The sequence below is a fragment of the Cygnus olor genome, chromosome 5, assembly GCF_009769625.2.
Source record: "Cygnus olor isolate bCygOlo1 chromosome 5, bCygOlo1.pri.v2, whole genome shotgun sequence".
Lineage (NCBI taxonomy): Eukaryota > Metazoa > Chordata > Aves > Anseriformes > Anatidae > Cygnus > Cygnus olor.
Window position 1 is genome coordinate 31,525,263 of NC_049173.1, and position 12,502 is coordinate 31,537,764.

The 12,502-nt window shown below is 50.3% G+C and overlaps 1 protein-coding gene across 1 annotated transcript; it reads right to left on the reverse strand.

The window, feature by feature from the left end:
- Window positions 1-506: 506 nt before the first annotated feature.
- LOC121071439 (prolactin-releasing peptide receptor-like) lies at window positions 507-6,498 on the reverse strand. Its single transcript, XM_040559696.1, has 3 exons — window positions 6,296-6,498; window positions 5,808-5,908; window positions 507-5,203 (listed from the first exon to the last, which is right to left on the reverse strand). Exon 3 carries the CDS (start codon window positions 5,134-5,136, stop codon window positions 4,045-4,047), a length of 1,092 nt encoding a protein of 363 aa, XP_040415630.1. The 5' UTR covers window positions 5,137-5,203; window positions 5,808-5,908; window positions 6,296-6,498; the 3' UTR covers window positions 507-4,044.
- Window positions 6,499-12,502: the final 6,004 nt, after the last annotated feature.

Here is a 12,502-nt window from a genome sequence, read left to right on the forward strand (position 1 = left end):
CTCCTAATTAAGACAGGTCTCTATTGTATTGGATACTTTGGCTATTTCAAACCCAAACCACATGCAAACCCCACGATACCCTGGTGTTAGCATCAGTTACAAGGTGGGAGTGACACATCCCTGTCTGTTTTAGCTCCCCTTTGCAGCAGCACTATGGTGTGTTTTTTTAAATTATTTACTTTTTCACATTTTTTAAGGATTGATGTGTTGTTTTTTTCTCCTCCCAGGCTCTGAGTCCTTTATTTTCAAGCTGCATGGCAGAACAAAGCAATCCTCGCCACGGAGGAGCACAGCCGCACGGAGCAGCGCGTGCCTGCTTGCAATGGGCTTTGCTGCAAAGGAGTCAGAAAATCCAAGATGAAAAGGCCCATTTGCATTTCTATTTGTGGCGTTTGATGTTGGCTACCGAGTACAACTGGAACAAGCAGCACTTTAAATAATCTAGAAAAAACTATCTAGCATCCTGAGCGCTCGTGGAGTTGGCCTTTGTTTTTTTTTTGTTTTGGTTTGGTTTTTTTGTTTTGTTTTTTTTTCTGTTGATTCATAGGCAGCTCTGTGCTTGGTAGAGAAACCATGATGGCAGCATCACTAAGAGCTCAGGTGAGCAAAGCAGCTCTAACTGCCCGGAGAACATGAGCCCAGCAGATAATCTGTCCGTCTGTCCATCCTCCTCCTGGATCTGTGCTTCTCCTCTCCCAAGGAAACACAACCCACACGGCTGAAATCAGAGCAGCCAAGCAGCTTGACTAAGCTGAAAGGCCAGGGAGGAAATGTGATTATTGTGAAAAACATTAACTAAAGATGATCGCGAGCACTTGGCTGAGTCCCACCTGATTCACCCCTGTCCAGGACTTCCTCTGATCCTGTGCTCAGCAGCACGATTCGCACCCAGCTGGGAAACATGACCACTGTGTGATGGAAGGGGTGACTTAATGACTTTTCCATACCATTTTTTTTCCTGAGTTAATTAAAAGTAGAAGTGCTCATATCAAGCACAGTGCTTCTGTGAGCACCATGTGCTCTTCAGCAACATGCAGACAAGCAGGACTTAGTGTAGTGGCCCAGTTTAGTGCAGAGTTACCAGCGACATCCATTTTTCCACCAAAACTGCAAGATTCTTAAATGCTTTTAGTAACTCCAGGCCGTTTTAGTGCCTTCCCAAGGCCTCCGCCAAAAAGCCAAATGGCAAAATAGCTCTGTACCCATCTCACCGCCCTCAGAAGCTCAGAGCCCCTCTTGCTGCTGCAGAGCACGGGAGGCTTTAAAGCAATGCTGGCTCCAGGGAAGCTGTCTGGAATTGGACCTGTTGAATAGGAAACCCCCATATTTCAGCCCTGAAAACATTCACCTTACATGTATCAGCATAAAAGCTAGCTTTTAAACTTCATTACCCTTTTCTTTGCTAGGTTTTGTGCTGCCTGCTGACATTCTCATCCCGGTACCGGTTTGGTTTTTAAGTCCCTGATGGGCAGGTTTATTACATAAGAATACGCCTGGAGATTTGGGAGGTTTGTGCCTTTTCTTGTAATGCTGGGACTTCTCCCAGCATGAAGAGAAGCGGCTCAGAGGCTGCCCTTGCCTGCAAGACCAATTATTTTCTACTGCAAAATTTCATGCAGGTACGGGATATTTGTGGTGCTGTGGTGAGAAATCAAAGTGAGCAAAAACACATCATGAGTCATTACCTTGTAAATGAAAAAAATAAAATAAAATACAGAGCTATTTCTTGGCAGAGCTCTCACAAAACCTCAGGCAGCCCCAGTGCTCCAGCCCTGATCAGCGGCTGACCCCCGAGCAGCAGCCAGCGATGGTGGCAGAGAAAAACATCTCCAGATTGATTGGTTTCTTGCGATGTGATCAAGTTGCGCTCAAGGAGAGCAACTGCAGGCCTTATTTTTTTGGGATTTGAATCAATACAAACACACAGCCTGAGCTTTTTAAGCCTTTATTAGAGGAAGGGACAAGCAGTGCTCCTGGCTTGCTCTGGTTTGCTCCTCCAGCACGAGCAGTTCTGGCCTCTGCTCCTGAGCACATAGCCATGGGAAAGCTGCGAGAAGCAAATGGGGTGAGTGGCATTGCGTTTGGTGGGTCCCCATCTCAGCCAGCTGAACACACGATAATGTGCCGGGATGGCCATTAGGACCATAAATGTTGCAGCAGGAAGGTGAGCCAACAGCACGTAGTTCCCCAAAATTGTTAGGGTCCGCCAGCTTCATTTGCACTGGAGGAGTGACAGCCAAGGCCATGGAGAGCTTTCATCCAGAGGTGAGGACCTGCCAGCTGGGGGCTTTGAAGTCCTATCCCTGGCTGTGAAGAGCAGTGGGAGATCTGTTGCTTGGCCCCATGGAGCACAGCAGTGGATGGTGGCACAAAGGCGTTGCCTTAGGTAGCCTGCAGCAGTTGTGACCCTGAAACTCAGCGCTCATAGTGAGCATCCGTGGAGGTGTGCAAGGCCAGGTTGGACAAGACCCTATGCAACCTGATCTAGTGGGTGGCATCCCTGCCATGGCAGGGGGTTGGAACTGGACAGGCATTGAGGTCCCTTCCAACCAGCGCAATTCTGTGATTCTGTGCTGGTGCCCTTGGGCTGATGTCTCCAAACGATTCCTCATGGGAAATCAAGAGGTTAAAGCTGAGCTGGCCAACAAAGAGATGATGCCTTCTTGCTGTGCTGCTTGCACAGCCCTGCTAATGGACCTCAGATGTGCCAAGCATCTGGAGACACCAAGAAGAGTCCAACCCACCCTTTATCCAGCAGTTTCTGGGTTACAGCAGTCCATCACCGGGATTCCCACTGCCACCCAAGGAGCATGAACATGGATGTACATGGTCTTAAACTACTCTGAGCAGGGATTAAAACTTCTTCCCCAGCAAGCACACAAACTGACATTGTACTCACCAACCACCCCATTCCCTTGAGCCCTGCCTGTCTATGAAGAACTGCCCGAAGCTTACTGATGTGCCCCGGCTACGTCTGCCTTGTTTGGCTGCATGCTGATGACTTGAGAAATGGGGACCTCCAAGTGAGATTACACAGATGACTCCTTCAGAAGGACAAGTAGATTATGGAAGTCTTCCCCCCATTCAAAACAAGCCATCTGCTACAGGCAGCCGCATGCACCCACACGCTCGCTGTCAGAAAAATGCATGCTTCTGGCTGTATATTGTGCTTTCACCAATGGACTGCAATTTAAACAAACAAAAAAATGCACAGCTATTTAACTGCTACCTGTGAGAGCTAGTGTTCCTCCAGAGGCAGAAAATGCTATCTGTTGCTTAGGAACAATCTTTATCCCGCAAAATGAAGATGTGCAGCCCAAAGACTTGTTTAAATGCACCCAACGTGTGTTAAATGCACCGAACGCCTTGCTGAGAAGCTGACCCACCCCTGAATACACCACGAGGAGAGGTCTTTCGTGCTGGATACAAGACCAGCCACCTACTATAGCCAGCTGTGATTGGAGATATAGGGTATAGACCCCATATCCAGCCGCGCTGCACGACCCAGCACTTCTCCTTGGCACATGGAGCAAGGGCGAATGTCGAGGCAGACTCTGGACGTGTTGATGTGTAAGCGTTCCTGAAAACTGAGGCTTAGAGCACTATATCAGACTGGTTATGTGTCCAGTCATTCATCTGGATATACATACGTTGTTCTGTTCCAACAGGCAAGCAACAACTATTTCATTGACACTTGCTTCTCTCTAGCTGTGCCTGATGGAAACACCTACCCGAGGTCCTGTGTGTCTGCACAAGGGCTAGCAGGCAAGTCCTGCTCAGGACTGCTCCACCTTTGTGTGGCTGTGGTGGTTGTTGTTGCACCATTTTGCTTTGCTGCCAAGAAGAAAACATCCTTGAGATGCTCAGAGGAGCTGCTCCTCAAAGACACCCATCCCATCTGCTGCTTGCCTTGCGCTTGCCGCTTGTCAGGCACAAGAAATCTTCTGGGAACAGCAACAAACCACCACAACCAGCTCCTACGTCCAGCCTAAAGCAAAGTGCACGCCAGATCTGAGACCAAGTAAGTCTTTTGGGGAACTTCAGCTAAGAGAACCTGGTTTGCAAAGCTATCTTATCCGAGATCCCAGCTGGAGCATCTGCCAACGTGGAGCAGGTGTTGAATCGCGAGGCCTTGCAGGACACGATGCTGGAGCTCTTCTTCTTGCGGTAGAAGTAGCTGCTGAGGTGGAAGCGGAACTTGTCATGGAGGGAGGCATAGATGAAGGGGTTATAGCAGGCAGAGCTCATGGCGATCAAGTGGCATGAGACCTGGATGACATTCACGTACCTCTTGTCCAAGATGGTGAACTCCTCGTCGATGTCTCTGATGAAGTTCACCACCTGGAGGGGCAGCCAGCAGATTGCGAAGCACACCACCGAGACGGTGAGCACGCGGAAGGTTTTCTGCTTTGTTTTGGTCCATTTGTCTTGGCAGGGGTAGGCAGCACCCGGGACGTTCCTCCGCCGCAGGTGGTAGGTAATGGCACAGAAGGAGACTGATACGGCCAACAGTGGGAGCATGTAGGACAGGAGGAGCATCAAGCACGAGTACAGTAGCCGCTCCCTCTCCTCATGCTTCCAAAACTCTTCGCAGATGATCATGTCATGGCCAATGGTGTTGAGATCCAAGTACTGGGTGTGCAGGGAGGTCGGGACAGAGGCCATGATGGAGAACAACCAGATGCAGGCCACTATGCAGACGCAGGACTTGCGGCTGATCCTCCGGCGGATGGGGTACGCCACGACAACGTACCGGTCAACAGCAATGGCGGTGAGGGACAGCACCGAGACAAAGACGGTGGCGGCCTGCATCAAGGTGATGAAGTAGCACATGAACATCCCAAAGAGCCAGCCCCGCACCTCGAAGGCATAGGAGACGGTCAGCGGGACGCAGGCCAGGCACATGATGAAGTCGGCTGCAGCCAGGTTCCCTATCAGGAAATTGGTGGTGCAGTGCAGCTTCTTGGTGAGAGCGATGAGGAGGATGAGAAAGAGGTTCCCCGTGCACGCCACGGCCACCAGGGTGGCGTAGAGTGGGATGAAGAGCGGTTTGAGCTCCAGGAGGAGGTCAAGGCCAGTGAAGAGAGGGGCTGAGCCGTTCTGCCAGGAGTCATTCGGGAGCTGGCTGTGAGCCATGCCGAGGTGGGACCAGCTCTGCTTCTCCTCCCTGCCTTGGAGTCGGGCAAAGACCAGACAATTAGCCCTGAACAGGAAAAAAAAGTGCTGGGGTTCTTCTACCCAGAAAAACCAAGGTCTGTCCCCGAGGTCTAGGTCCTCTTTTCCAGCCCCCACCAGCAGTGATTTTTTTTTTTAAAGACTGAACAGGGGCAGACACGTCCGAGCTTTGGTGCTTTGGTGTGGGGAAAATGGGAACTTGGCTAGGAAGAGGTTAACCAGGCGGCTGTGCTTCTGCAGGGAGCTGCCAGCCTAGGGGCAGCAGCTTGGGATGCTGCATGGAAAGTAGCCTGGAGCTGTGCAGACATGCGGGGGGGGGGGGGGGGGGGGAAGGGGCGCTCCCACATTTCTTCTTGTTCTTGGTGTTTCACCTGCCAGCCCCAGCCCCTGCCTCCAGCCACCCCGCTCAGCAGGAGGGATGTCACCCACCTCTCCCCCATCCCCTTATCTCCTCACCGCCTCTCCCCCATCCCCTTATCTCATTCCCTTGGGTATTTCCCCCAGGAAAACTGGGTATTTCCCTGTTGCCTTCCCACTGCTGCTCTGGCTGAGATGTCTCGTAACATCCCGCTCTCTCCGACCCTGTGCTCAATCCTCCCTCTCGCCCTTTCCCCATCACTTTGGTTAATTACCTGTGGCACTTCGTCTTCTCCTTCCCTGGATTGCTTTCTCCTTGCAGCGACGGCGGCAGGATGGAGCGCGTGGCTGCTGCCCCGGCAGCTCCAAAAAACTCCTGACGGCAGCACAAGGGGGGGGAGGCAAATCTATTATAGCAGAAAGTGCAGGAAAATGCAGAATTAACCCCCAGGGCCCCACGCTGTCAAATTTACCTTTCTGTCCCCCTCACCGGGACCTGGAAAAATCTCCTTACCCCTTGTGGATGGTCAAAATTGTATTAATTAAATAACCAATCAGAGCTTACTGAGAGATATTATAGTTTGCTACTTCACGCTGCAAGTGATGTAGGGCTGGGTCTGCACGCCCTGCCCTGGAAAACAAAACCTGGATGGAAAGTAGAAGCAAATCTGATGATCAATTGAAAGAATAAAATATTCTTTTTGTTCCCTTAAGGAGGTGGGAGTCGAGTCCGCTCTCGATCCCCGCTCTGGTGCGCACTCACTGTCCACGATCCACCTGGGCAGGCATGGGGAGCTCCTCCGGGATCCCACCGTTCCCCAGTTGTCCCAGCTAGGATGGGGCATGGGGTTTCGTTCAGGGGCTGATATCCACCGCAAGCCCTCCCTCCGCTGCCATCCCCGATCTCGCCCCTTATTTTTGCGGCGATGCGGTGCCGGAGCAGCGGGATTAAAAGCCGGGGAGGAGCGCGGCGTTCCCACCCGCGGGGTGGGTATTCCTGGTACGCGTGGGGACGGCCTGCTCACCCCCCCTGGGCTGTGGTGAGAGGGGGGTCGGTCCCATGGGAAGGGGGAAATGGGGTGGGTGGGCACAGGGACCATGCGGAGCTCCCCGACGGGACCCCCGGCTGGGGGAGAGGGAGGGAGGGAGGGGGCAAGGGTGGCTGTGGGGCAGGGGTGGGACTGCTGTGGGGTGATGGACACCCAGCTGTGGGGTGAGGGTGGTCTTGGTGTGGGGTGAGGGTGGTCCTGGCGTGAGGTGTTGGGCACCAAGCTGTGGGGTGAGGGCAGAGTGAGGTGGCGGCGGTCCTGCTATGGGGTGGTGGGCACCTAAACGTGGGGTTATGGGCACCCAGTCATGGGGTTATGGACACCTAACCGTGGGTTTATGGACACCCAACTGTGGGATGAGTATGGCCCAGCCATGGGGCAAGGACAGCTGTGGGATGATGGACACCAAATCATGGGGTAAAAATGACCCAGTCATAGGGCGAGAGCAGCCATGGGGTGATGCGGAATGATGGCAGCTATGGACTGAGGGTGGCCCAGCCGTTGGTCAGTGGACACCCAACCATGGTGTGATGGACACCCAGCCATGGGGTAAAGATGTCCCAGTCATGGGACAGGAGGAGCCAAGGGGTGAATATGGCCCAGCTGTGGGGCAAGGACAGCTGTGGGGTAATCATGGTTGGGGTAATGGGCACCCAACCATGGAGTAAGGATGTCCCAGCCCTGGGGCGAGGGCAGCCATGGGGTGAGGGTGGCTATGGGATGATGGCAGCCATGGGGCAATGGATGCCCAGCCACAGGGCAAGGATAACCGTGGGATGATGGACACCCAGTAGTGGGGGCAAGGACAGCCCAACCATGGGCCAAGGGCAGCTGTGGTGTGACAGCAGCCCAGCCATGGGTCAAGGGATGACCAACTGTGGCACATATGCCAGCAAAGGGTGCGGCTACAATAACATAAAGCAGAATTGCTGCAAGTTTGGGTCATATTAGTACAAATGGGAGTCAAAGACTGTCAGCATGTGACGATTTTTCTTCCCACTGAAGCACCAACTTTCACCAGGCACACTTTGGGTCACCTCTCATCACAGAGACATGGCTGCACACACCAGAAATAGATGACCTGCACGATCCACGGGCCTTTTACCTTCAAGGTAACTTCAATATCGACATTTTTAAGAACACAGAGAAAAAGTTTCATCACTAAAATGCCCTTTGCACAAACACTTGAAAAAAAAAAGCTTCTGCAATGTGCTTTGAGTCATGCAAGAAGCAGGACTGGATTTAGATTGCTTGACTCTTCCCTCCTCTCTGTGTTTACAAATAACACAAATACCTTTAAAAAAAAATAAGCCTGAATCTCTTCATCCTTAGAATGAATTAGGCTAGTTTTAAACAGGTATGCTTCAGGGAAATTTGGGCTTTTCTTTCCCTTCTTATTCCTTAGCTTTGCATTAATACCTTGGGGTATTGAGAGAGCAGCCTCTTCCTCCATCTCCTGCTATTCTGGAATTGGGGGATAAGTAGCCACTAAAACACTACTACAGACAAGCTAAGGTTTTTATTAAAGTGATGGAAGTGGTTGCAGCTTTTTTAAGCCACGAGCCACTGTAAACAATCTTCTTCATCTCCTGTTTTGGCCTCTCTGCTTTCTTCGGTGGGGGGAAAAAAGCTGATTTTATGTTAGACACACTCTGTGAGGGTATGGAATGGCAGGAGGGCATTTCTGTGTCGTATTGATTTCCACCCACATCCATTCACTTTGGGCTTTGTGTTTTGGATTTGAAGAGAGACGGGTGCGTGGCCTCAGGAGACATCATCCAGCCACAATCAGTTGGTATTTAAAAAATAAAAATTCAGGATTAAAGGCAAGCATGATCCACGTGGCTGAAATCACGATCATTATTCCGCTCCTAAATCCAGTCTATGCCTAAGCAATTTGCTATACAGAGCACAGCTCAGGTTGGAGGTGTGGACACAGCTTTGAAGCAGGGTTGAAACTATTTTAATGAGATTTCCCTTTTTGTCACTGATTTTACCTTCTTTTGGCAGGTTTGAGGCAGCACAGGTGAGCACTGTGCTCAGATATTGAGATTAAACCCAGGGGAGCTGAAGGGGGGCCAGGGCTGAGGCTTCAGCTGTGCCAAAATCAGGCAAAGGTGCTGGGGCAGATGGAGTCAATTCCCTGGATAGATATGAAAGGTCACAGCAGAGCTGGTTTGGGTTGATTTTTTTTTTTTTTGAGGGAATTAGCCAAGTTAAATGCATTCCTTTTGTTGTTCTGTTGTGGCAGGGCTTGGTGGAGCTGAAGTGATTTGCTAAACTTAGAAATTAGCAATTAACGGGCTTTAAAAACGAAAATTAGAGTAAGACCAAAATTAAAAATGGGGATGCTCTGTTTTTGTTTTGTTTTGTTTTGTTTTTGGGGGGGGGGTGGGGGGGTGGTGGTGATGGAAGGGCTGTGACTGGTGATGAGAGGGTTTTCATAGCCCTGGCATTGTGGTGCAAAGGGGTTTTTGTGCTGATGGAAGAGGTCAATGAAGCTGATCCTACAGAGCACAGAAGCGAGGAGAGATCGCACAAAAATGTGAGTACTCACAAAAACCCCAAAACTCACAAAAACACACATTGTATTCCTGCTGGGAGCTATCTGCAGCCATGCACTTTGTAGCTCTTCCCCTGCTTGTCAAACCTCACCTGCAGTGCTGGAGGAGGTTCAGGGGGTGGGTGTGGGGACGGGGATGTTCTGCTGTAAGGAAAGCCTAAGATAAAATGAGAAATAAGCTTAAAATAGGAGGGAAAAATATATGGCAGGAATCGAGCTCTGAGCTCCTAGCCTTCACGAAGCCTAGCTGCCTTGTTTAAGGTTGGCAAGGGAGGTGCCCAACAGATTTAGGTTGTTGAAGAAGTAGAGGATCAAAGAGCAAGGCTTAAACTTCTGCTGCCCCTTCTTTCTCCTTTCTTCTTGGCTTTATGTTGGCAATGCCTTTGAAATCTGTTTGTTTCCCTGCCAGAGAGGGTTTTTGCACTTGGATTTTCATTTTGGAAGCAATTCCCAGATAATTTCATCTTGGTGAATTGATGTGTGGGTAAAGATCTTAGAAACAGGGGCTGGGGAGCAACTAGTTTTAATGGGTATTTATTACCACACCGTAGTTACATCACGCAATTAAAAGGAGAGGGACTGGGTATTGCTTCAGTATCGATTTCAGTTGTGGGATCGAGTTCACAAGGAAAGACGTCTAAAAAGATTTGATAGCTGCTGGGAGGCAAACAACAGTGTCAATGTCCTCTGACTGCAGTGATTACTGTGTATCCCTCACCTTATGCAATAGTGTTATGACAAGCTCAGTGGTAACAAGCTGAAATTAAGCCTGGGGAGAGCAGGGCTGCTGACCCGGAGGGCTGGCTGGTGCTCGGGTGGGGCTGGTGGTGGCCACATGCTTTTGTTCCTTGCCATCCAAGGGGAGCCCACGGTGAGGCAGCTGCCGAAAAACTTCTCCTTTCTGGCCCAAAAGTGCCCCCAAATCACTCGAGGGGCTGCTTGTTACTCTGGCAATGGCCCTTCTGCTGCCGGCTGGCTTCAGGAGCGAATTTGGGTTAGTCCTCCACTTGGAGGACTTGGCAAATCTGAGTGGCTTGGTGATTTACCTTGGGAACGGCAGGAGGAGATGGCCAAGGGGATTTGTGTTTGTGCTTTGGGGGAGGGCAGGAGTTAAACTATTTTCAGCTGGACAGTGAAGGGCTTCATCTCAGAGCATCCCAAATTGGACAAAAAAAAAAAGCTGAAAATGTTGGGAGTTCGGGGGAAAAAAGCTGCAAAAAAACCCACGCAGCTGAGTTCACAGCAGGTGTCCGGCACTTCCAATCACTTACTGCAGGACAGGGGATTGTGAAAAGCATGAACCTCTGTAAGGAGCTGATGTGGGCTTTTATATTTGCTCTGCACATCTCTGCAGCCCTGCCCCTGGCTGGGTGAGCACGCAAAGGCTCAGGAGAAGGAGCAAACACGGGCTGTGCCACCTCTTTGCTCTACTGACCCTGAGCAAGGGCAATGAGCACCCAGAAATCATCCTGGCTTTGCAGGTTTTGTTCTGGAAGGGGGAAAAAAAAGGAAGGAAAACCAAATCTTTGTTTCTCTTCGAAGTCAGAAGTGCCAATCCCTGCACACCCCATGGTAAGGGAGCATAGCGTAGCAGGGTTGTTTGTTATTTAACCCGCTGGGGATCTGGGTGCCAGCCCCAAAGCAGGTCGCTTCCCAGCAGCTCCCTCGTCTTCAGAAGTCTCTGATTCCCTATGAAATATCTCTTCATCTCAGTGGCTTACTGAAGTGAGGAAAAATTAAAAATAATAATCCTTATCGGATGGAAATGTCTGGTTGGTAACATGAATGGAAATTCTCAGAGTGGTCGTAGAAGACGCTCAGCAGAATGATGACTTCTGGCAGGAGAAGGCTGTTAATTTGTCTCGATCTGATGAATGTGGGTCGGTGTTATTAAAACTGGCTGAGAGCTGACTTTAAAGGAGAGCACTCATCTCCACCAAATAACCAGCAGGAAGAAAATAATCTTCACTTCCATATCGCAGTCTGGCCAAGAGCTGCTGTTAATTTTAAACAGCAGAACAATCTGATAAGGAAAGCAGAAGGCTCTTAAAAGATCATTTTAGATGAGAGATGTGGCTTGAAAATGACAGCAAAATAATAAATTGTTGCTGGCTGGGCTGGAGCTTGCCCACCTCGGGCCAGCGAGGCTTCACCCCAGTCTGGGCAGCGAAGCATTTCCCCCTGCACAGCCTTGTCCTGGAAAAGTCTTTTTCTGACCGAATCCTCCTCATTTCTAAGGAGCTAGAGGAGGGATCGTTTATCCCAGAGTTTGTATTGCCCCACACAAGGAGTTTTTTGGCTCTGAGTGGGTACAGGCCAGACAGGTGGACTCAAAGACTATTTCAAAAGCTCTGTCCTACCCTGCTGTCTGGCAATGGTTCTTGAAGCACCAGTGCTTGGGGCACCTGCAATGACATCCCGGTGCCCATCCTACCCCACATGGGTGATGATCAGGAACCTGAGTTTGTGGTTTTCAACCCAATTTTAAATGCTGGGGTCATCTTTTAGGAATAGCTGAGGGTTGCAGGAGCTGGTGGTGCTCAGCATCTCCCCAGAGGGACCACACAAAGCCACTTTGTGGAACGTCCGCCTTGGCCACCTGTCTACAAAGCGGCAGTCACAGCGTGGTCCTTCCTCCCGTGGCAGGCTGCAAACTCTCTCAGCTCAAAATCCTAGACAGCCTGTCAATTACAGAGGAGCAGCATATTCTTAGCATCATTACACGGCACTGCCAGCTCATGCTCTGGATTGATTTCCTCTGTTTAAGCACACTGTGAGCTACTTCCACCCACCAATACGGGGAAAAGGAGTTCTAGAGAAGAGCAGCCACAGGAGGATCAGGCTGCCACCAGCTTCCCATCCCCGTTTTCTTGAGGATGCTGGCAAACCCTGGCCTTAGTGATATGCTGAATTTGTGCGTGGGCTTGTGCTCGATAGGTGTGTGTGTGTAACAAATGTTTACAGCAGATTATATTCCGCAGAGATGCTAATCAGCCTCAGCCATCGCCTGTTTATTTTATTATTTTTTTGTCACTCACTGTATTAGGTGCTGCTTTTGACAAAAAGATGCTTTAAGAAACTTGGTTTTCAGCCTCGTTCCTTCCTCCTGCATGCTGCCTAATGTGCTCCTTTAGCCTGTCCGTTGTTTTGGTCGCTGATATTAAACAGAAATGGCTCTCTCCCTGCTCTGACAAAGTTGCAGTCATATTGTCTTAGATTCCCCTTTTTTAACTTTATTCTGCCCCATCTTGAGAACAAATTACTGGCAGCTGGATGATGATGATGTGTTACAATGCTGGTGTGATCCATACCCCTGGGAGGCTTAAGGGGGTAGGGAGAGCCTGTTTCATGCTGAGAT

Excerpts from the sequence above, each read along its gene's own strand:
- LOC121071439 (XM_040559696.1), bottom strand. The coding sequence starts at position 5,136 with ATGGCTCACAGCCAGCTCCCGAATGACTCCTGGCAGAACGGCTCAGCC.